The sequence below is a fragment of the Symphalangus syndactylus genome, chromosome 1 (assembly GCF_028878055.3).
Source record: "Symphalangus syndactylus isolate Jambi chromosome 1, NHGRI_mSymSyn1-v2.1_pri, whole genome shotgun sequence".
Lineage (NCBI taxonomy): Eukaryota > Metazoa > Chordata > Mammalia > Primates > Hylobatidae > Symphalangus > Symphalangus syndactylus.
The window spans coordinates 12,358,939-12,383,381 of NC_072423.2; the positions used below are offsets into that span (position 1 = coordinate 12,358,939).

Below are 24,443 nucleotides of genomic sequence, written 5' to 3' on the forward strand. Positions count from 1 at the left end.
GGACAGGGACACTTCTTGGAACATGCAGAAGGCCATAAGCGAGCCTCCACTTGTGTGGACGAGGGAGGGAGTGCTGGTCTGGGAAGACCTGGGTTCTGTTTTCCAGGTCCTGCCTGCTGTCCCCTGCCCTGAGCTGACACCATCAACCAGACACCACTCAATAAGCACGGTGTGCACGCCACGAGCAACTCAGACGAAGCGATTCTTTTAGAGGTGTCATGTTTACTTTTTATTTAGGAGTACAAACTGAGACAAAATCATCCTTCCAGTTAGTGAGGTTTTGAGAGATCATACTAAAGAGAAGACAGGAAAACGCCAGTAACGGTGAAGGTCTTGAGAAAAGGACAGGACCTGCAGATAGCGAGAGATCAGAGGAGGCCCTAATTTCTTTCCTCATTTCCTTTCCAAATATCCCAAATGTGCAATGCATCACCTGAGACAGAAGGCAGAAAGCATCAAGCTCTCTGTTTGTCCCAATTCAATAACAACCAGAACTTATTTTTTTGAGATGGGGTCTTGTTCTGTCGCCCAGGCTGGAGTGCAGTGGGGCAGTCATGGCTCATTGCAGCCTCCAACTCTCAGTCTCAAGCAACCCTCCTACGTCAGTGTCCTGAGTAGCTGGAACTACAGGCATGCACCACCACACTTGGCTCATTTTTTAAAAACTTCTTGTAGAGACAGGATCTTGCTACATTGCCCAGGCTGGAGTGACGTGGTGCGATCATAGCTCACTGCAGGCTCAAACTCTTGGTCTCAAGCGATCCTCCTGCCTCAGCCTTCTGAGTGGCTGGGACTACAGGCATACACCACCATGTCTGGCTCATTTCTTAAACTTTTTGTAGAGACAGAGTCTTGTTTTGTTGCCCAGGCTGGTCTCAGACTCCTGGCCTCAAGTGATCCTCCTGTCTTGGCCTCCCAAAGTGCTGGGATTATAGGTGTGAGCCGTGGTGCCCGGCCAACAACCAGAACTTTCCGCAGACCTTGTGCTTTTGGACCTTGGGTATCTTCTGTAGGTCAAGCCATCCTGACCACTCTGAGAACTTACCCAGGGTGACTCAGCTGTCACTCCAGGTCACTCATAAGCCCATCAGGTAGCTCCACCCGTGGACAGCTGGATACGCTTGTGTCTGTTCTCTAAAGTCATGGATGACCTGACAAGAGGGAAAGGAAAGAGGGAACCTCCACTTCCCTGGGCAAGTTGGAAAAGGGTGAGGTGAGGGCAGGATTTCTTCTCGTCGGAGATGGCACACAGAGGGCCGGGCCTAGTCCTTCAGCTGGGAGACCTCATACAGGTACGCGGCCAGCATCTTGGTTCCCTCTATGTAGTTATGCCTAGTAGAGAGGAACACATCATTGTGTTGGCTGGTGTCGTGAGCCAACACCCAGGTGTGGGGTGACTCCTCCCAAGCCCAGACACACTCTGCCTTCTTCCTGGGGAGCATCCCCCATCCCAGCTTGGGGGCCCTGAGCCCCGCTTGCCTTCAGAATTCAGCACCCTGGTTCTCAAGTGCAGCTTCAGTCTGACTGCCCAGCCCAGAGACCAATCCTGGTCCCCTAGTGCCCGGGTAGGAAATGTCAAGCTTGGATCGTGGGCTCCTCCCATTATCCGCTTGTTTCTGAAGACCAGGCCTCCCCCGGCCAGTCCTCACAGCCAGGTCTCTGTCTCCCCCTCCCTCCTTCTTGCAGGGCTTTGCCTCTGTCTTAGTCCCTGATCATCTGCCTTGGTTACCCCAAGATGCATTCTTGCCTTCTGCCCTCCTCAGCAATTTTAGGGGCCAGAGGCCTCCCCGGAACTGCCCGAGACCCCTGCCTGCTGGGCCCCTCCTGCTCCCAAGGCGAGCTCAGAGGCTGCACCTGCCCTGTTGTGGGAAGAATTCCCATCACGTCTGCCCAAGTCAAGGATGTGTCAAAGCAGCAACGTGTGCAGTTAGCAATGACACTGCAATTCCTCAAAAAGGAAACAGAAAAATGAACAGAAAAAAAAAGGAAATGGAGAGAGGGGTAGATGAAGTGCAGAGATAAACACTGCATGAACCTTGTTTTTAGCACCCCTCTACTGCAAGGCCTCATCCTGCCTCCCATCTGAAGTTCCCACTTCACACAAACACAAGAGGGCAGGTCACGGGGCCATCGCCCCCACCTGCTTCTCTTGGCAGCTGCACATGGGGGGAAGGGGAAGGGGCAAGAGGGACGCTGTGCAGGAGACGCCAACCTGGGCCGCACCCTGGACTCTCACCTGTTGAGCTTTTCATTCTGGGAGTGGGCTCCGTCATCCGCCGACCCCACAGGCAGCAGCATGACGTTCTTGCCCGTGGCCTCCTGAAAGGTCAAGGTCACGGGAATACTGCCACCTTCCCTGGTCAAGTCTGGCTCAACACCAAAAACTGGGGGAAATGAAATAAAATAAACGATGAGCTTTGGGGCCCCAAGGCTGGGGATCTGTCTCAGCCCACTACTCAGTGGCACTCAGTCAGACTCCGTGCGAGGCCCTGGGGACAGCAAACCCGTGTTCGGGGTCCGCCAGGGGCCCAGGCTCATCCCACACACTGGCTGTCCTCATGCTGATTTAACTACGTGCCCACACGATACAGCGGTGCCCCGACATAGCTACGCGCCCAGGCGACATAACAGAGTCCTATCAGATGTGCAATGGGTCCTGCCCAGCATCACCCACAAGGAGAGGGTCCAACCTATCTTCATGGCTCTTCTCCCAGCCACGTAATGAGGGTGACTGAAGTCGGTGACCCAGGGCTTCCCACCGTGGCCCATGTACACCTTGAACTCGTTGGGGCTGCGAAGTTCAGCAAACTTCTTAGTTAGGTAGCTTGTGACCTAAACCACAAATAGAATAGAGATACACAATGCTTTATAAGCTTGCATTTGATCCAATGCTAGTGACCTACGGGTATGCTATCAGGGGCCTACAGCGAGCCTACAATCGGCCTCTGACAGGTCTGCGATGGGTCTATGCTGAGCCTACGATGAGTCTCATTTTCTGTTGCTTAATACTGAGCTACATAACTAGAGTGAGGAAAGAGGGGATTTCTTTTTTTCTTTTTTTTTGAGACGGAGTCTCGCTCCGTTGCCCAGGCTGGAGTGCAGTGGTGTGATCTCGGCTTACTGCAAGCTCCGCCTCCCAGGTTCACGCCATTCTCCTGCCTCAGCCTCTCCGAGTAGCTGGGACCACAGGCGCCCACCACCATGCCCGGCTAATTTTTTGTATTTTTAGTAGAGACGGGGTTTCACCTTGATAGGATGGTCTCGATCTCCTGACCTGGTGATCTGCCCGCCTCGGCCTCCCAAAGTGCTGGGATTACAAGCGTGAGCCACCGCGCCCGGCCAGAAAGGGGGGACTTCTTATCAAAAAATAAAACCCAGTTATTTCAAAGTAAAAGACAAAGTTTTAATATCAAGCAATTCACTCTTTCCAAAGATCTTCCAAATGATACTATTTAAATTAAGTTTAAAAACAATCTTCCCTGACCTACTTTATATTATGGACAGAATGTTTGTGTGCCCCCAGAATTCATATATTTAAGCCCTAAACTCCATTGTGACTACATTTGGGGACTTAACAGAAGTAACTAAGGTGTGAGACAAAGTCACAAATGTGAGAAGCCGCATTTGTGCTGTTCTGCTTGCTGGCCTGTTTCACAGGCTCCACCCTGCCACTACCTGCAGCTCTTGGGAAAGGTGCTTTGAAGACAAAACAGGAGGGAGCACACACTACCCCTGCCTCTTGCCCGAGTCGCAGCATTCCTTAGGAGATAAATGACCCTGTCCTTACCTCTTCCTACACATAAGATGGCACCTGACCGCATTAGTGGTTGTGCCCCTGTGACCTGTGACCACACGTGCTCTTACACCGAGGCTCAGTGCGGCTCGGCTGGAATGTAACATCTGAGCAGGTGCGATGTGATTCTGCACACACCGAAGCTCCCCTCACTGCAGATGAGCCGTGGCCTGAGCCGCTTTCTCGGAGCAGCCGGGACAAACCCCTCGAAGGCTGCTCCTGGGCCCCGGGCCGCAGTCCGCAGTCCTCAGCGAGATGCCTGAATAAAACTAAGTTGAATTCTTTAAAAGCCTGGCTTTTTCTCTTTAGTAGGTTTTTTTTTTCTTTTTCTAAACCTTATTTGGACAAAGATCAAATGAGGCCAGAAGGGTGGGATGCAGCCTGGGTGAGAAGATAACCGAGAGCCTGCCCTCTGCCACGTGAGGACAAGCGAGGGCAGCGGCCACGGCCAGGAGGAACCCTCATCAGATGCCACAGCTGCCAGCACCTTGGTCCTGGACTCACCCGCCTCCGAAACAGTGAGGAATCTGTTTCTGCCATATAAGCCACCTCGTCTGTGATCTTTATTGTGGCAGCCTGAGCAGACCGAGGCACTTCATAAAATAAATGACCACAGGCTACATTGCATCCAGACCCAGGATAGAGCCAGGCGCTGACCCGGGGACTCCTCCTCGTGACAAGACCTCAGTGTTCAGCACGAAGGGCGAGCCCCAGGCTCCCGTTCCCAGTGGGAAGACTCCATCGCCCCATGAATCCCAGCTGAGGGGGACAGTCAGAAGCTGGGCTGACCTCCAGCCACCAGAGTCCCCTCCGCACGGCACCATGGTACGGGGCGGCTCCGGGACGCTGACCAGAACACGCTTGGCCCAACGTTGGTGTTTGGCCTGGAGCCTTGAGGTAAGACCAAAGGCCAGATTTTGGCCTGCCTCATCAGAAACAAAGGTCACTTACATGTGATGCGTTATCTTTGATTAGCTTCTGAACCACAACTGTCATAATTACTGACTTGGCCAGAGCCAGGAAGCGGGGGCACACATGGCCTGGGTGTCTGCTGAGTAAGAGCCTTTATTACCCAAGTCTCTGCCCGGACACAGCAGCTCTTGGCCCCCACCCCGTGTCCCAACCCCACGTGCCTGCTCACTGACGACTTCAGGAGTCATGTTCGGCACGAGCCTGATGGAGAACTTGCCAACCACCTTCCTGGGAATCACGGTCTTGGCCCCCGACCCAGAGAAGGCGCCTTCGATTCCGTGGAGGGAGAGAGACGGGTACCGCCATCGGTGCATGAGGATGTCTTTCTGCAGAAAAATCAGAGGGTCAGGGACACCTCAGGCACTCGGTGCCAGCCCTGTCTGCTCACCGAGGAGCTGGGAATGTTGTCTGGGAAACCAGCGGTGTGAGACAGGACCTGGCCCAGGGCCCTGACAACTACAGGCAGGAGATCCAGGTGCAGGGGACTCCACCCTGGTGCACTCTACGGCTGCAGTGAGTGACTCAGCACAAAGGAGGCCCCTGACAGGCTGCACACCCTCAGGTGAGGCATTTCACTGCCTCTCGCTGCAGTGTGGGTGGCTCAGGTCCACCCGGCAGAACTAGCAGAGCCACGCTGGCCACTGAGCACCTGTAGAACTGGGGGTGTCAAGGTCTCACAGACACTGGAGCTCTTGATGAGCCAGGGGCACCAGGATTAAGAAGGGATGCAGCCCAGGCTGTGTGCAGGCCTCTCCCAGGCCCACGGGACATAGGCGTGCAGCCAGTTCCTACTGAGAGAGGAGAGCCAGGCTGACCAGCACATCCGGTACGGCCCCCTGAATACCGATGATGCCATCTCCTCAGACCAGGAGAGACTTCATCTCCTGTTTCCCAAGTGTGTCATCAACACCATGACCTTCCTGCCTGCCCCCCGCCCCCCGCATCCCTGCAGCAGCGAAGGTGGGTCAAGAGAGTAGGTGTGTCCCCAAAGGGGCTTCCAGAAGGTTCCTCAGTGACTTAGCCACTGAATGTGTAGATTTCTGTTTGTGAACCAAACAGCTCAATGTTATCTGGGAGGAATAGACAAGGCCCGAAAACACCGTACACAGAAGCAAGCACGAGCCTGAGGGACAGAGCAGGAGAAACAGACCCACCTTCTCCCAGGCCCGCTCCTCCCCGCGCCCAACCCCTCAGTCCATGACATCGCTGTCCAGTCACTGCCAGTGGGGACCTTCTCTTCCTATTCCAGAGGCTCCTCCCTGATGCCAGCCAAGGCTCCCGCGCCTGCAACAGCCTCAAGGGTCTCCCAGCTCCACAGACTCAGCTCCGACACCCCGACCCATGATCTTTCCCAAAGTGAGATCCGATGAACTCAAAGCCTGGCCGGGGCTCACCGTCTCCTAGGAAGACCCGGAGCTCCACAGCAGCACCCAGGCCATCAGGCCGGCATGTGGTCTCAGTCTCAGGCCTCACCCCGCTGCCTGTCTGTCCCTAAGCAGCTGATATGTCTGTGCTCCTGCTGACCGGACATGCCAGCCTTGCCCTGCACCTCTGCTGGCCGACAGGATCCTCTGATGAGCCTCAGCCGCTCCCAGCACCATGACCCTCCCCTCGTGCAGGCCCACAGCCTTTGGTACTGCCCAGCGTGGCCCTCAGCACATCCTTCCAGAGTTCTTGCCCGTCTGTCTCTGGGAGACAAAACTCAAGAGCCCAGCTGGGCCTTATTTCCCTTGTGTCCCAGGGGCTGAGTTGCTTAATTCAACTGATGCTGGCTGAATCAATGGCACAGAACTTCCATCTATACCGCATAACCCTAAAGCCTGCAGAACTTACATCCATACCACACAAACCTACAGCCTGCAGAACTTACATCCATACCACACAAACCTACAGCCTGCAGAACTTACATCTGTACCACATAAACCCACAGCCTGCAGAACTTACATCTGTACCACATAAGCCCACAGCCTGCAGAACTTACATCTGTACCAATGAATCTATAGCCCGCAGAACTTACATCTGTACCACATAAACCTACAGCCTATTAAGAGAAGTCATGACCCACTTTTCCCCTAACGGTTAGGTAAACATTCAGCACAGTTTCCACCTAGCACTCGGCTCTGATGTGGCTTAAATGGGCCCTGGGCCCAGCGGTAAGGAGGTTACTCTATAAACACAAACACGGCAGAGCCGCTGCCAGCAGGAGCCAGCTCATGTCCCCTCTGCCTACTTCTCCAGGTCTGATGGAATCAAAAGTGGATTTTGATACTAAAAAATTCCAACGACCAGCAACCTGGTCACAGTCTGCTTTCTGAGTGACTCATGTGCACTGGACATTCCAGCTCCTTCCCTCGGAGACTCCCTGGACCCAGGGAAGGTGACAGGGCCTTGGGGACACCTGTGTCACAGCATGGCCTGGGCATGTGGCAGGATCGAGCCCTGAACCAGCACCTTGCTGCTGTGCAGGAGGATCTGCGCCCCCACGTCCTTGGCAAACTCCTCTATGTCAAAGTCGATGTCGTCGTACAGCTTGTGCTCCTCTTCCGTGACGGCGGCCACGGCCTCGTTAATGCCGGGGATCAGGATGTTCCCCCTCTTGTCCACCAAAGAGCCTGAGGGAAGCGGGAGAGGGTTACAGCACTCAGGGGAGGCCGCACCAAGGCGAGCTGCTCTTTCCTGCACCGACCCCAGGGAGCCGGGCTCAGGAGAGAAGCGGCTCAGGCCCCACAGCCACGTGGCTAAGGAGGGGCCAAGAGCAGCCACAATGTTCCAAAGAATGATGCTCGCGGAAGCGTCCCGTGCACGTATCGCCTGTCAGGCACAGTCCGGGGCCTCAGGCTCAGCCAGTGATATAATCAGCCAAACAGCCAATGAGGGAGCAGCTTGGGCATTCCCATTTCTCAGGTAAGGAGACTGAGGAACAAGTGGGGACAGGAAATCGTCCTTGGTCATAGACCACGGAGCAAACCAGCAGACGGGCTTCACGCAGCCCCACTCTAACAACCACCGCGCTGCCCCGTGTGCCTTTTTAAAGCGCATTCCACAAGAAACAAGCTGCTCCTGAGCTGAGTGGGGTAAACTGTGGGTACAACAGAGTGGACGTCACGCGGGCAGCTGGCAGCGGCGGGGAGGAATGGAGAGCTTGTGGATGGTGCGGGAAGCGAGGGCTGTGCTTGGCCTCAGAGCAGGAGGACGCCGGGAACAGCACGATGGGATGCCTGCTCTCAAAGAGCTGATCAGGCGGGGGGACCTGGATGGGGCCAGTTATACATAGGACAGGCCAAAACACACACCCTGCGAGAGATGGAAAATGACCACATCGGAGGAAGGACAGTACCACGTGCCTCCAGGGGCTTGGCCAGACAGGACCTGGGGGCGACTGAGTTGGGTGCTGGAGGCAGGGCAAGGTTTCACCAGGTGGTGACAGGCGCAGGAGAGTTTCAGGGGCAAAAATAAAACAAGGGGGCCTCTCAGAGGGACAAGTGAGTGGAAGGAGGGAGAGGCACAGTTGGAAACCGAGACAGAAGTCGGTTCCTGTGGAATGCTGAAATGCACACAATGCTGATGACAGACAGCCTGGGAGTCACGCCCGTCCACTTCCCCCTAAACTGCGGACTGAACGCCCATCCCCCACTTACCCATCAGCAAAATGAGATCAGTCATGGCCTCATGCACCGAGCCCCCGTACACCCCAGAATGGAGGTCTTTGTTGCTGCACTCCACCTGCACGGAAACAAAGGCCACTGTATCTGGCTGCCTAGTGGGAGCTTATTTTTATCATGTGACAGTGAATTCAACAAAGAGCATTTACAAGGCCTGACAATTTTCCAAATCAAACTTTGCTCCCTCAGGGAGCAAAGCAAGGCATTTCCCAAATTAAAAACTTAGGCAGGAACAAAAAAATACCAGCTTATCCGTGGCATATGCCAACCGCAGATAAGATGGTAACACTAGCCACAGGTACAAGCATTCCACAGGGCAATCCGCCTACCACTCAAAGCCTTTGCTAGAAGTTTAACAAAGACCCTGCACCTCTGCTGAGAGGGCAGCCCCACATGAATGAGACCCACTACAGGCCTGGAGCCCAAGACCTGGGGTCGGACCTCGCCCTTGCACTGAGCAGCCGCATACCCAGCGTAGGGCAGCTGCCTGCCGAGTGCCTGGCCTCCTCGCCTGCAAATGGGAAAGGCGCAGTGCCCCTCCCAGCACCGGGGGTGACAGGCGGCCACTTTTAAAACCAGAACAGCACCTTGCTCAGAGTGAGGGCTCAGGGCAGCAACTACAGTGATTTCTAGCACTGTTCAGGTTATAAATGATGTCTGTAGACAGGACCTAATTTAATCACCACAGTCATCCTGTAGGGTACTGGGAGATGACCACTAGCCAGTGAGCGGTAGAATCCAGCCAGGCCTGGCCCTTCCCACTCTTGGTGCTGCCCTGGTTTCTTTTTTTTTCTTTTTTTTTGAAACGGAGTCTCGCTCTGTAGCTCAGGCTGGAGTGCAGTGGTGCAATCTCCACTCACTGCAACCTCCACCTCTTGGGTTCAAGCGGTTCTCCTCCCTCAGCCTGTCGAATAGCTGGGATTACAGCCACCCTCCATCATACCCGGCTAACTTTTTGTATTTTTAGTAGAGACGGGGTTTCACCATGTTGGCCAGGCTGGTTTCAAACTCCTGACCTCAAGTGATCCGCCTGGCTCGGCCTCCCAAAGTGCTGGGATTACAGGCATGAGCCACCGCGCCCGGCCTCGGTTTGTCTTTATCCTGTGCAGTCAGTCACTTAGTCATGGGATAAGGAGCCTAAGTGCTAACATATAAATATTTCCACCTTCAAAAGAAGTGTTTCTAAAATCCTTTGTATGTGCTTGCATCTTCTGAAATGAACTAGCATTTAATTTCCTCTCAGTGGCTCCAACGCAGCATTACAAATCACACCGTCCTAGCTTGATGCTGCTGTGAGATTAACTTCTGATCATTGGAAGTGTTGCTGTCCACCCTGGTATATGATGTTGGTTTACGGAAGCTGGGAATTGGGGCACTAAGTGAGCCCTGTGCTTCTCCTTCCTGCGTACCTGACTTCTGGGTCCTTGCCTACTTTGGGTTTGGAAGAACCAGGAGACTCAGGGGTTAGAAAAAAGTGAGCCGTACAGCTTGGCACTGTACCTCGATGAAAAAGTAGCAAATGCCCCTGAGGCCGTAGGTGATGCAGGGCTTCTTCTTTCCCAGCCAGTAATTGTCAGAAATACAGACATAGTCCACGTCCTTAAAGAATGTGTCTTTCTGGGCGAAAATCAGCTCGTCCAGGCCCTCAGAGCCTGACTCCTCCATGCCTTCGAGGCAGAATCGGACGTTGACAGGAATCTCCTGTGAGAAGGGAACAGCACGAGTGGATATTCAGCTTTGCAAACCTTCCTTCTAGAAACCACTCAGGATTACACATTCCACATCTCCGCATTCTCCAGACCGACCACATGGGCCTCTGTGTGCACCTGTCGTCACCCCCTCCCCAGGCACTGCCAGGCCACTGTGGCTCCAGGCCACCTGGACCGGTCCAGTCTCGCAAGGTGGAGCTCTCTGGAGCCACCCCACATGACCGAGGGGAGCTTGCAGGAAAGCCTGTGCTGCTCCCTCTGCAATAAGGGCCACGACACGAAGAACACCACACGAGTCCTGATTATACCAGCGAGCCACCGACGCGAGGAGGTGTGGGTCCTCCTGTGTGACCTTCGCTGCTCCCGGGCACAGAAGCGCTGCTCTCCCTGAGGAGCCCGACGGGAACGTGCCCACTTTGCCGTGTGTCTGGATCATTGTGGCTTCGCAGGTGCTCTCCCGACTCTGACCCCCACACCCAAAGGTGAAAAATGAGGTTGTGCATGAAGCTGGCGATTTGCCAAAGGCCAGTCAGGCTAAAGAAGATCAGGGCCTAAATGACGACTCCAGGCTACTGAGGCCTAGTTCACGACCACCCAGGCTGCCCCTAGACAGCCCCGTTCATGGATGCACTTCCTTCCCTGCCTCCTCCTCCTCTTCTGCCCTTCACATGAAATCTTCCACAGGACCTCTGCCCGTGCACAGCCACCTGTCACCCTTGGTTGCCCCAGAGCCCGAGGTGCCTCCACTGCAGCTGAGGCTGAGGACTCCACGGGGCCAGAGGTTGGGGAGGCTTCCTAGTTCCCGCCCAGCATGCAGGCTCAGCCACACCAGGCCAGGTGGTTCTGGGTGTCACTTCCCCACCATGTAAAGTAATCCCCCGGACCAGCATGGCTGAGACCCCTCTCAGACCTAACATTCCACGCTTTGACAAAAATGCTTATCTTATTCTTATTTCATCATGATACAAGATAAAAGCAAGATGCAAAGATGTCTATACAGCATGATCACAACTAGGCAAAAAGCAACAGAAAATCTTGGTAAATTTCAAAATACTAACTGTCTTTCGATTCTAGGCAAGTATTTTTCTCTCTACTTGTCCGTTTTTTAGCAAACTTTGAACAATGAGCAGATATTTCACAGGTAGGAGAATGCTTTTTTTTTTTTTTGAGACAGTCTCACTCTGTCACCTAGACTGGAGTGCAGTGGCATGATCTCGGCTCACTGCAACCTCTGCCTCCCTGGTTCAAGCGATTTTCTTGCCTCAGCCTCCCGGGAGCTGGGATTACAGGTGCCCACCACCATGCCCGGCTAATTTTGTATTTTGAGTAGAGACGGGGTTTCACCATGTAGGCCAGGCTGGTCTCGAACTCCTGACCTCAAGTGATCCACCCACCTCGACCTCCCAAAGTAATTCCTCCCAAAGGAATTACAGGTGTGAGCCACCGCACCCAGCCAGAGAATACATTTTAAAAATCAGAATTTAGTTTTAGGAGGACGTTAAGCACACAGAGACAGTGAGGGGCCTGTGTGATGTCCCAAAGCCTGCCCTACGTTCTGGCAGGGGACCACACTCACAGACAGTCAGGGACTGAAAAGTCACATTCCATGTGGTGGCAAAAATCATGCTGAGTCACCAGTATTGGGACCTTTAAGCAGCTGTAAAACAATTAAACTTTGAATGTTTCCTAAAGCTGGAAAACAAACCTATACTCTTACATCCGAGCCATCTGTGCTGATAAGGGCTGGGGGACGCTTGTCTTGTCTTTTCCTGTGAGCTTTACAAGCTGTTGTGTGAACAGAGAGCCTGTCTTTGTATGGCTCAGATGGAACCCAGGACTTAGGCAGAAGTCAGCGTTGGGGGCATACCTGGTCTGTTTTCTGATATGCTTCCAGGGCGTTTATCCAGCCGGCCACCGGGCCCTTATCATCAGTCGAACCTCTCCCATACAGCTTGCCTAGAACAGCAATCCACAAATTCATAAAGTGATGATTACAATTAACCCAGAAGCAGCGTGTCTCTGGTGCACATCTGATAACCCCTTAGCCAAGCAAACACGAGAGAGGCTCCCCCTTCCAATCAGGCACCCCCAGTCTCCACCCAACACTATCGTGAAATTTGTCAGAGAATTTGCCATCATCAAAGAGATAAGCCATGTGGATGCTCCCAAGTACCCCTTCCCTCTCCCACCGTGGTCACGGCGGTCAGCTGGGGGCACGGCTTCCCGCTAGGTCAGGGTGGAGACCTCCAATCTGACTCCAGGAAATCGCAGCCAGCTGCTTAGTTCATTAAAACCCATTTACCAGAAGCAGCGGGGAGCAATGGGGACAGGAAGCCCAGTCACTTAGGGACCTCAAGGCACCGTTGTCAAAAAAGAACCATAATCTCACTCCCACCCAATTGTGACACCTAATTTGATAAAAAACAGAGAACATGTTTATCATTTAACCTCTGCTTCTTCCTTTCTGTAGTTATCACTCTGAAAACTACAGACAAGATGCTGCTTCTAATCAGTGTCATCAGTCACAGTGGCCCCTCACCACAACTGCTTCTGGGGAAGCTGATAACAGAAGCCACAACTTGAAGACAAGGCCCCACCCCTCCTCCATCCTATTCCATGCAGTCTCGGCCTCATGGAACCAGAGGAGGGAGCCGTCCTCAAGGCGTGGCCTTCTCGTGCGCCTGGGTCTGCACAGTCTCAGCATGACCCAGCCCAAGGTAGTATGAGGCTGAAAGTCATCACCACCTGGGGAATTTCCTTTGACGAATGAAACCCAACTTTTCACAAAAACTGAAGATCAAATATAAGCTTTTCTAAAAAAATCCTCATCCCTACGACAAACACTGAACAACTACAGCAGCTGGCACGGTGCTGGCTCAGAGCTGCAGACAAATGTGACCTGCCCCCACCCTCCAGGGCTCCCAGACAAGGCAGTGAAGCTTTCCCACAGTACAGGTGCACTTCTAGGTTCCTCGACAGTCAGGAGCCTACTGAGGCTGGAACAGGGAGGGCTAAGAGGGTGGCTGGAGGCAGGCCTCACAGAGGATGAGGCAGTGGTGATGGGGCTGATGCCTGTGCAGGTGCCCAGGTGCAGTTTTGAGCAGCACAGGCTCCTGGGGGCTGCACATGGTCCCGTGAGGCTGGGTACAGGTGGGAGAAGGGGCAGGCAGAAGGCAGGCGAGGGGAGGGACCCTCTGTGCCATCCTGAGTCCCCCAGGAAGAGTCAAGAAGAGAAGTGGCATGTTGAGGTCACTCTGAGAGCAGCCCAGAAAAGGAGTGGCACCGTGAAGGCCCAGAAGTGGAGAGCAGGACCCAGCCACGGAGTGGGTGAGGGAGACAGGGAGCTTTCAACGTGGGAAGGGCAGTGGTCCCAGAGGAGAGCCTGGCAGGGATGGGGACCCAGTTCCCAGTGCAGGTGGCAAAGAGATGGTGCCATCCACGGAGACTGTAAGACAGCGGACAAGGAGCAAAGAGAAAGACTTCTGTTCAGAGAGCGAGTTCCAGGAGTGAGGGCACAGTCAAGCAGACATGCAGGTCTGACGCTTGAGGGCACAGCCAAGCAGACACACGGGTCTGATGCTCAAGGGCACGGCCAAGCAGACATGTGGGTCTGACGCTCGAGGGGCGCCCGAGTGCACAGAGAGGGTTAATCCTACAATCCACCGCAAGTTAGTAATTCCACCGTGACAAGGACAATGACATGGAATTACATCTCATAAAAAAATGTTGCTTTAAGTAAAGTCACTTTCAGTTTTGCACAGTAATGAACATAACTGACACTGGGTCAGGAAAGGTTTGAACACAGATGCAATGATCCAGTTGGAAGGGCTTCGATGAGAACAGCCTGGAACTTGGCCCAGAGGGGCCCAGCACGAGGGTGGGAGGATTCCTCATCTGGTCAAAGACTCCCGTGCAAGCACATGTGGAAATTCAGAAACGAAAGCAGAAGGCCTTTACACCAGAAGGAACAGGAAGAAAAGAGGCCGGCCTGCAGGGTCCCTCACAGCACAGGCCTCAAAAGGCCTGCAGGTGCCGGGCCCACGGAAGCACTTGGGACATCGCCACCCCCACTGGGGCAGCCGGGGTGAAGGAGGCCCCTAACATATACCGCAGAAGCAGCTGTCTGTAAGGGCGGGGGAGGGGGACGAGGGGACAGGCTTTTCAGGACGGCCCTGCCTGGATTCTGAATATGCATTCTGAGAAAAAGCATCAGCAGTAGAGGAAGCCAGCGGGCAGACGCCAGCCATGGGGTGGTGGGGGGGGGGGGGTGCTCATTTGCACACGAAAAAGCAGGCTTTCTGGAAGTTCAGCGACAGAGGCACCCGTGAGAAACCTCCATTTCTAGCTTATATTAAAAACAGTCTGTGCCCAGTGTGGTGGCTCAAGCCTGTAATCCCAGCACTTCAGGAGGCTGAGGTGGGGGGATCACTTGAGGTCAGGAGTTCGAGACCAGCCTGGCCAGCATGGTGAAACCCTGTCTCTACTAAAAATAAAAAAATTAGCCGGGCGTGGTGATGGGCGCCCATAATCCCAGCTACTGGGGAGGCTGAGGCAGGAGACTGGCTTGAACCCCGGGAGGTGGGGGTTGCAGTGAATTGAGATCTTGCCATTGCACTCCAGCCTGAGCTACAGAGTGAGACTCTGTCTCAAAAAAAGATTTTTAAAAAGTAATACAATAAATAAAATAAAAACAGTCTGTACTGGAAACAGAAAAACGGACTAGCAATGACTTTGCGGCGCTCACCGTCTCGCTCCACCAGGGTGAAGGGCTCGCTGTCCCAGCCGTCCTCCAGGGCTGCAGGCTGTACATCCAGGTGCCCATAAATGCACACGGTCTTCTTCTGTGGGTCGGAGCCCAGCCTGCCGAGCAGAATAGGAGGGAGAGGGATCTCCGAGCCATCAGGGAGCTGAGCATGGAGAGGAAGGGAACCAAGGACAGCCTTTGTTTAAGAAATTCAATACTTAAGGTGGAGATTATTAAAAGACCTTGAGCTTCCTTATCTGTCCTTATCAATCAACCTCTATTGTCGAGTTTAAGAGCACACTGACCAATGGAGTCACTAATCAAGATTTACTTTCTTACTTTCTTGTACTCCAGAGCACATGTACATGTTTGCCAATTGCAGGCAGTTTGGTAATTTTTTTTTTTTTTTTTTTGAGACAGAATCTTGCTCTGTCACCCAGGCTGGAGTGCAGTGGTGTGATCCCAGCTCACTGCAACCTCTGCCTCCCAGGCTCAAGTGATTCTTAGGTCTCAACCGCCCAAGTAGCTGGGATTACAGGTGCCGGCCACCATGCCCGGTTCATTTTTTGTATTTTAGTAGAGACAGGGTTTCACTGTTGCCCCCACGGTGGTCTCGAATTCCTGAGCTCAGGCAAACCACCCGCCTCGGCTTCCCAAAGTGCTAGAATTACAAGCATGAGCCACTGCACCTGGCTGGATTTGGTAAATTCTTAAAGGCTGATTTTTCTTTGACTTTTATATAACAAAACACACAGGCTGAGTTTGGGATGCAACTTAGTTTATTATTTTCTGAAATGATGGTTAAAATCAACTATAATCTTAAATCAAAAGAGATATTTTTGAAATTCTGTACACTGATTACAATTATGCATGGAAAAGGCCATAAACCAAGATATATTTTAAAAAAATCTTTATATCTAAATTCACAGTTAGCCATTCTAAAAAGTTAGTGATAGCAGGTACGCCTTCAGAGCTTTGTCCCAAAGGCACTACCAGTGTTCCACAATCCCATAGGAATGGAGGACGGGACAGGCATCCCAACCCGCCCCTGCATCTAAATGAAGGCAAATCAATCTTAGATCTTTTCCAATTTTTACATCAGGTCAATGTCTCCACCTTTTACTTTAGACCATGGCCTACTCAGGCTGTGCAAAACTCCTGTGGCCATGTAGCTCCTCTACCAGTGCCTATATTCCAATAGGAAAATACCCCACGATCATCACAGTGTCACAAGCAAGTGGCAGGAGATGGTTTTAGCTGTAGGAGGAAGAGACTATTCATACTAAAACATGACATACATATATATTAGTCTAGTTACTAGAAAATACTGTTCATGAAAATAGGTATTAACAGACACAACACACAAACTAAACTGATAATGAAGTTAAATTAACAGTTTGCAATTAAGAGGTAAAATGAGCAGTCGCTGAAATGACAACTGGATCAGGACAGTGCTGGTGATAGGCTGAGAAAAGTGTCCCTTCCAAACTTCAGGGCCTCCAGCTCTAAGTGTACAAGCACTTTACAAAACTGGGCAGGTGGCTGGGATTCTTGTGGGATCCAGGATTTGTGTTCCCAGTAATTTAAGTAACTCCTGCAACCTGATGGCTGCTAGTGTGCGGCGTGTGGCCTGACGCCCCTCATTTGTCCCAGCAGCACTGTGGCTGCGTGTGCAGTGTATGACCTGACGCCCCTCATTTGTCCCAGCGGCACTGTGGCTGCGTGTGCAGTGTATGACCTGATGCCCATCATTTGTCCCAGCGGCACTGTGGCTGTGTGTGCGGCGTGTGGCCTGATGCCCATCATTTGTCCCAGCGGCACTGTGGCTGCGTGTGCAATGTGTGGCCTGACGCCCATCATTTGTCCCAGCGCCACTGCGGCTGCGTGTGTGGCGTGTGGCCTGACGCCCCTCATTTGTCCCAGAGGCACTGTGGCTATATCTGTGCCTCAGTTCTCACCAGGACGGCCTGTAGCCACCAGGGACAAAGAATTGTTGCTGAAATCTCCCTGCTCTGGTCCCAGGGGACCCATGGCCTTGGCAGTCCCAGCTGGCCTTCGGCTTGCCTGAGCAGAAAAATGATTTTCAAATGACCACAGATTTTCTCTAAATAAATTCCTGTTCAATAGGGCTCGTCTGAAATACTTTAGCATTTTCTGAGAAACTGCTTGGGCCCACAGGTAAGATTGTTCTGAAAGGCTCAACATCACCTTTCCTTCATCAGCCTGAAAATACTCCGACTTCTGCACTGACACAGGAAAACACCCACCTCCACCTTCACCCCTGCACCAAGTCATCATCACTCTGAAAAACAGAACACCACTGCCACACGGTCATGTGGGAAGAGAAGAGAAGATGTGTGGTCACCCCACACCGCAAGCATGTCTGCAGAAGATCCCACCAGTGATGAAACCTTTCAATTCCTTGATAAAAATCAGTGTTATGTAATTCGAAATAGTATAACAGTAATTGAGTTTTTTATGAAAGGCTCTTTCTTAAGAATTGCACGGCAATGTCAGTGATCAATGAATATAACTATTGTAATGAAACAACTTCTAAAAATGATTTACCTCGCCTAGATTTTTTAATATATTAGGAAAAAAAAAGGAAAGGGAGCAAGGTGAGTCTGACTCTAAAAAGAAACAACATGAAGAAACTTGGTGTATTCTCCCAAAGATGGGGGGAAAATTGGTGGGAAGCTATAATATACCTTAAGTCAATTATTAAATTTGTTTTCAGAAGAAAACCTCAAATGAACAGCACTGCCTGGGAAATCGGCAGGCCTGGGCATGAACCTGCTCTGCATGAGCCTCCTGTGGGCTCCCAGTGGACACAGCTGCCTGGCCTCCACTCTCTCCCTCTGATGAAACAAACATGCTCAACTGAATGGCCACACCCAAGCTTCTGGGGCTGTGATTTCAGCTTGACACCCAAATCGTCAGGCCAAAGAACCGAGATAAGCCAAAGCTTGTTATTAGATCAAAGAATATAAAAGAATATTACAAACTTTGAAAATATATGTCATGAAACATGCAATTAACATAAGGCTGAAATCATTTGAAATAAACTAGTGAAATAACATACAGTAAGAGGCTGGACATGGTGGCGTGACAATTTGGGATGCCAAGGCAGGTAAGTCGCTTGAGACTAGAAGTTTGAGACCAGCCTGGAAACATGGTGAAACCCCGTCCCGACAAAAAAAAAAAAAAAAAAAAAAAAAAAAAAATATATATATATATATATACACACACACACACACACACACACACACACAGTAAGCCCTCACTCAACTTCATGGATAGGCTTTTAGAAACGGTGACTTTAAGTGAACAAAACTACCTTATTCAAGGACCTGTTGTTGTATGTTGTCTTGCTTAAAGTTGCAGTTTCTAAGAACATATGGATGACGTGAGTACTTACTATACCACAAAGTGAGACTGTTCATTTAGGAAGAAAACAAACCATTCTCACCTGTCAGAATCCTGCACTGAAAAGCAACGGACCCCCACACAAAATATCTCTTATGAAAAAGTGGCTCACACCTATAATCCTAGCATTTCGGGAGGCCGAGGCAGGCGGATCACCTGAGGTCCGGAGTTCGAGACCAGCCTGGCCAACACGGCAAAACCCTGTCTCTATAAAAAATATAAAAATTAGCTGGGTGTGGTGGCGCACGCCTGTAATCCCAGCTACTCAGGAGGCTGAAGCAGGAGAATCGCTTGAACCCGAGAGGTGGAGGTTGCAGTGGGCCGAGATCACGCCACTGCACTCCAGCCTGGGCGATAGAGGGAGACTCTGTCTCAAAAAAATAAAAAATAAAAAAAATAAGGCTCAGGGACGCAGCACTGAGTGTGGGGGGGAGCCGGGGGTTGGGGGGAGTTTTTATAATTTTTAAATGGACATGAATAAAGTGTAACTTCCTAGTTTGAAAGCTTACGGATTGCTGGGAGGGGAATCTCAGCCATTCTCTCAGAATGACTGTTACATTAACTTAGTCCTGAGTAACTGTCAGCAGTTCTCCTTCCTGGAGAAAAATGCTGAGTGCCACATAACCTTTACCCCAATCCAACTGAAGCAGTCAGGTACAGAACTTACCATCCAAATCGGGCCCTTCCTTTACCGTTTTAAAGGTGAGTGGGGTATTTGAAGCAAAAGATCTTTTAAGAACTTGTGGAGTCTTGTCAACCCCTCAAGCAGAATCTGTCTGTGGTCCTGCAATGCAAAGAATGTTGCCTCCTACCTTTTGTTTTCCGATATCCACCAGTTCCACAGAGCCGCCCAGCTGCTTAATATCTGCAGCAGCAACCTCCATCATCCTCCTGATTTCACCTCTCTTCTCCGGCCACGCGGACACACTCTGGATAGCCACCCATTTTGCGAGTTTCTGTTTGTGGACAACAAGCAGGGAGGGATTCTGAAAAGGTGTCCTTGAGGGAGAGAAGGCTCCCATAATGTTGCCATGTTCCAGGCACACGTGGTTGGCTCACCCTCTGTGGCTGCTGCATTTGAACAGGCTGACTGGAAATAGGACAGACCCATCACATGTGCTTTGGGTTTAAGATTTTAAAAATTGTTTGTACTGAGGGAAGAGAGAGACCCTCTCATATTGTTTTATATTGTTTTATACTCAGTACCTGTTTAAAAAAAAAACAAAAAAAACAAGGAAGTGAAATCAAAGAAGTGAAGTGAAACCAAAAGCAGACCTGGGCCTGCCTGACCTAAACCCAGTAGTTAAAAATCAACTCATGACTTAGAAATCGATGTTATTCATAGATTCCAGACATTGTATAGAAGAACACTGTGAAACTCCCTGTCCTGTTCTGTTTCTCCCTGACCATCGGTGCATGCAGCCCCTGTCAGGTACCCCTTGCTTGCTCAAATCAATCACGACCCTTTCATGTGAAATCTTTAGTGTTGTGAGCCTTAAAAGGGACAGAAATTGTGCACTCGGGGAGCTCGGATTTTAAGGCAGTAGCTTGCCGACGCTCCCAGCTGAATAAAGCCCTTCTTTCTACAACTCTACAACTGTCTGAGAGGTTTTGTCTGCGACTCGTCCTGCGACAGTACTAACCCTGTACCAAGAACTAGAGTACAAAAGAAAAATGTCAGATGGTTTATTTTTAACGATTAAGGAGGAAGTAAATGTAAAATGTACTAGGTTCCATAAATAAGTTTTTATCTGAATCTAACTAAATTACAACTGAAAGACACAGAAAATACCCAATGTTGCCACAGTCCAAATTAGCTTATTTATCATCCCGACAATGGTCAAATTTTCTAAAGTATAATTTTTAGAATGAGAATTCTAAAGATTTCATCTGTAACATGTGTACGAAGAATAACTTTAAATCATAATGCCCTAAGTTAACATCAAGAAACAGATTAATATATAACATTATTGAATTACTTAGAACATGCTTAATGCAAACTATTTAATCTGTAACTATCACAAGAAATTGTTGGAGATGAAACAAAAATTTCAATTAGATTTGCTATTCTTAGAAACATATATTAACACTTTGTCAAAAACCAAAAGTGTAACCTATACCATGATAAGAAGCTAATGGAACAGATCTCTAGGCAGATCTTCTAACCCTGGATTTAAATGGCATAATTCATATTAGCTCTTGACAGCTTCTCTGGGCCCCATGGGATTAAATCAGATTTTAATATTTCCTAAAATGAATATTCCCTTACCTTAATGTAGCGATCCTGATTTTCATCAATGTACTTAAACAGGGTAGTGAGGGCCGTCATCTTTCAACCAGACCCCAGACTGCAGATCTCAAAGGTTCTTGGAAGGAGGTCAGTCCTGTCTCTAGTGGGGACTGACGGGCGACCTGCCCAGAAAGCACTTGTTCAGAACTGTAAAGTGTTTCCCCACCCTCCCAGCCAGCACTGCCAACACCCTCAGCCAGAGACGCTCCAGGAAGTGACTGCGGCTTCAGAGACAAAAGCTTTGGGAACCAGTTAGAGGCTGGGGCTAATCTTCCCTTCTTTACTTGGAAGGAAAATTACACAAAATTCCGTGTCAGATGGCAGGTTAACAACAGGGAGGGCCTGAGTTGAAGAAAATACGGTGAAAACTAAAAGTAGGCACTTTCAGTTTTACTGGTACTTTAATAAAAATTTTTACACTCTTAAAGCACAAAGGTAAGTTCCACTTTCTGTTATCCCAGAGGATGTAGTCACTTCAGGGATCCCAGCAAGAATGTCACATCCTGTGTCCACCACCACAAACCTACAACACAGACGACAGAGCCCAAGGAAAACCAGATTCAGTTTAAGAAAGCTGATGATCTTAGTCTAGAAACAGCCAGAGGGCAACAGCTAAACCTCCACAAGCACCTGACCATGAGGCCACGCAGGCTCCAGGGCGCATGCTATCATCCTGCTTCCATGCGTGACACCCCGCAACTTCCGCCCCACTCACAGATACAGGTGAAAACACATCATCAGACTCTTTTTATTAGAATGAATACAATGTAAAAATGATTCTGGCATTGGGACTTTTATAACTGGCTTTCCGCAGCAGAAAGCACGCAGCTGTACTGAGCAAATTCAAAACTGCGGGGACATGAAGTGCCTTAGAATCACAGCTGTGGAGTGACAGGACCCTACTACAGCCCTGTGTCTACATGCCAGACAAATGTCTGTTTATCGACATGCTGCGGGTAAAGAGCATTGTTTTCTTGGTATAGGATTTCAAAGTGATTTCTCAACAGAGAGGTGACTTTATCCACCGTGACACCAAGCGTGGCAACTGTTCAAAAGTGGCTGTTGCCGTGCAGGGTGATGAAATCGCAGGGCACTGCAAGTTGCAAATGTGATTTCTATATGGGTGGGAGATCCAGCCGCTGCCTTCTCAAGTGCCCTCTTCCTCCTCTTCAAACACCAGCCACAGAGCATGGAATAGTTACATATCTCCCAGCCAGCTCGGATCTCTCCACTGAGGCACTCATTTGGAGGAGCCTCAAGTAAGATGGAGCCCATGAGCACGCTGGAGAGGCGTTTCTCAGTGTTAATAAATCAAATTGTCATCCACCTGTTGCCAAAAATGTACACAGGGAAGCTACCTGTTCACATTAAAGGAAACCCTATTTAGCAGGACAACATGCTACATGTGGTGATTTCCATTTGGGTTCCTGGTTATTAAATGCCACAGATCCCAAGCTCACTGTGGTACATTCTCATTAATATTATTCTCTTGTAGTCAAATTAACCAATAGCATTGTAGCTAAAGTCACTCAAAAATATAGTCACGTGCCACATAACATTTCCGTCAACAACAGCAGTGGTCCCAAAAGATTATAATGGAGCTAAAAAAATTCATTTTCTGTCTGGATATGTTTAGATACACAAATACCTACCACTGTGTTGCAACTACCTACAGTATCCAGTAAAGGAACATGCACAGGTTTGTAGCCTAGGAGCAACAGGCTATACCATATAGCCTAGGTATGTAGGAGGCTGTACCATCCAGGTTTGTGTGAGCGCACCTCAGGATGTGCACACAACAACGAATCGCCTAACGATGCATTTTCTCAGAATGTATCCCCATCCTTAAGCAACATATGACTGTAATTATCTAAGTTACGACTTTCACTAAAAGAGAGGAAACAGAGATCAGATTGTTCCACCATCAGAGATGGGCTAAAAAGCAACTCCTATTAATCACTCATCCAGTCAAACCAGGTTAGGCCAGGATCCAGTTTCTCCTCCCACTCACACTTCTGGGTTACTCCTGTTTCACCTCCCCCGATACAAAGCCATTAAAAGGAACCATTTTTATATGCTCTGGAGAACACCACTAATTAAGGTAAAAGCAGTAAGCTGGATTGAGCAAAAGCAAGCATTATCCTTTTAAATGACACCTCACTCCCCTCTAAAAATCTAAAGTTCATAAGGAGTAACTTTATTTATTTAGAGACAGGGTGTCATTCTGTCACCCAGGCTGGAGTGCATTGGTGCAATCTTGGCTCACTGCAAACTCCATCTCCCAGGCTCAAATGATCCTTCTGCCTCAGCTTCCCAAGTAGCTGGGACCACAGGCGCACACCACCACAACCAGCTAATTTTTGTATTTTTTGTAGAGACGGGGTTTCCTCGTGTTACTCAGGCTGGTCTCAAACTCCTGGGCTCAAGCGATCTGTCAGCCTTGGTCTCCCAAAGTGCCGAGGTTACAGACATGAGCCACCGTGCCTGGCAAGGGAGTAACATGATTTAAATGTTGAGACTGGTGGAGGGGAGGAGAAATTGCTGTGGCACCTGGAACCGTCAGTAGTACACACAAATGAGTCTTCTAGTTCTGAGAATCTCAGTCCCTGTCCCTTGATAATTGAAGGCATATATAACACAAATAACTGAATCACACCTTCATGTCTGCGTAAGAACCAATAAAAGAATCTCCAATCTGCCCAAGCTAGAACTTGATCCCTAAACATAATGTGAATTTCTCTTTCTCCACTCCTGCCTGCAAACATTAGGGACAAGGAAGGTATTGGTAGCAGGCCCCGGGTTCTCTGCCTCTTCCTGCAGTCTACGCTTGGATAATCTACGGAATCTGACCTTGGCAGGCGGTGGGGAGGGGTAGCTTGGTGGCCCTGTCTGTGAGGACCAAGGTCTCAAGGACATTGGTCCAGGCGGACCAAATATTGTCTCTATTTCACAGATGAGGAAACTGAAGCCAATTGAAGGAGACACCTGCCCCAGACCATCGTTGGCATGGGAATTTTGTCTCCCCTCAGATGCTTCCTCCTATAGCCTTAAAAGCTGCCTCAAATGCTGGCATGAGCTAGGGACCCTGTCCAGGGCCCTTTGAACCTGGGAGGCTTCTGTCCCGCTACACCCTCCACCCCAGGTCTCCGGGAAAGGGATCCATTGGAGAAAGGCTGGAGTTCTCAGCAGGCCCCTGGGGAGGGGTGTGGCCTGACCAGCGCTCGGCTCCCCGCAACCCCATCTGCAACCAGGGTCGTTCCACTCGACTCCACCAGGGAGGGCCACAGAAGCTCAGGCCAAGTGCGCTGCCCAGCTTGTCCCTGCGGATCGGGGACGCGCTCGGCGCTGTTGGGACACGAGTGGCCCGGGTGAGCCGGGCCCCGGGTCCCCGGAGGTGTGAGAGGCCCCGGGGCCATGGCCGTCACGGGCCTCCGCCCCCGACCGCGCGCTCCGGAACAGCCCGGACACCATTGTTCCCGCCTGGCTGCGGCCGGGCGCCCCACGCTTCCCCACGAATGAGGCGTGACTCTCGCCCCGAGTCCTCCCCGCCCAGCCCGGTCCTCGCTCAGGGCGCCCACCCGGGAAGGAAGGTCCATCAGGAAGACCCCCTGGGAAAGAAGGCCCACTAGGCAAGGCCCTCTTACCAGCAGCAAGCGCGGCGCCGGTTCCGCACCACGTGTCCCGGCTACGACTCCCGGCGCGGGCCCGCCCCGCTGTCGCCCTGGCCACCAACCCCGCCTTGTCCAGAGGGCAGGTATCGCCACGCCCCAACCCCGCCACGCCACGCCCACCAATCCGGCCAGAGACAGAGGGGTGGTGTCACTCACTCCCCGCCCCATTTCCGCCC

General features: G+C 50.9%; 1 protein-coding gene across 5 annotated transcripts; it reads right to left on the reverse strand.

The window, feature by feature from the left end:
* Positions 1-205: 205 nt before the first annotated feature.
* Positions 206-24,443, reverse strand: CNDP2 (carnosine dipeptidase 2). Of its 5 annotated transcripts, none has more exons than XM_055296366.2 (12): positions 24,241-24,443; positions 20,576-20,718; positions 19,119-19,262; positions 14,881-15,043; positions 12,004-12,092; positions 9,928-10,128; positions 8,404-8,488; positions 7,217-7,377; positions 4,927-5,091; positions 2,691-2,832; positions 2,237-2,384; positions 206-1,332 (listed from the first exon to the last, which is right to left on the reverse strand). In XM_055296366.2, the coding sequence occupies exons 2-12, from the start codon at positions 20,633-20,635 to the stop codon at positions 1,263-1,265; spliced, it is 1,428 nt and encodes a 475-aa protein (XP_055152341.1). In that variant the 5' UTR covers positions 20,636-20,718; positions 24,241-24,443; the 3' UTR covers positions 206-1,262. The 5 variants fall into 5 exon arrangements, with proteins under 5 accessions (XP_055152341.1, XP_055152348.1, XP_055152374.1 ...); XM_055296373.2 differs by lacking the exon at positions 24,241-24,443 and adding an exon at positions 21,015-21,105; XM_055296399.2 differs by lacking the exon at positions 9,928-10,128 and having other exon boundaries at positions 24,241-24,360.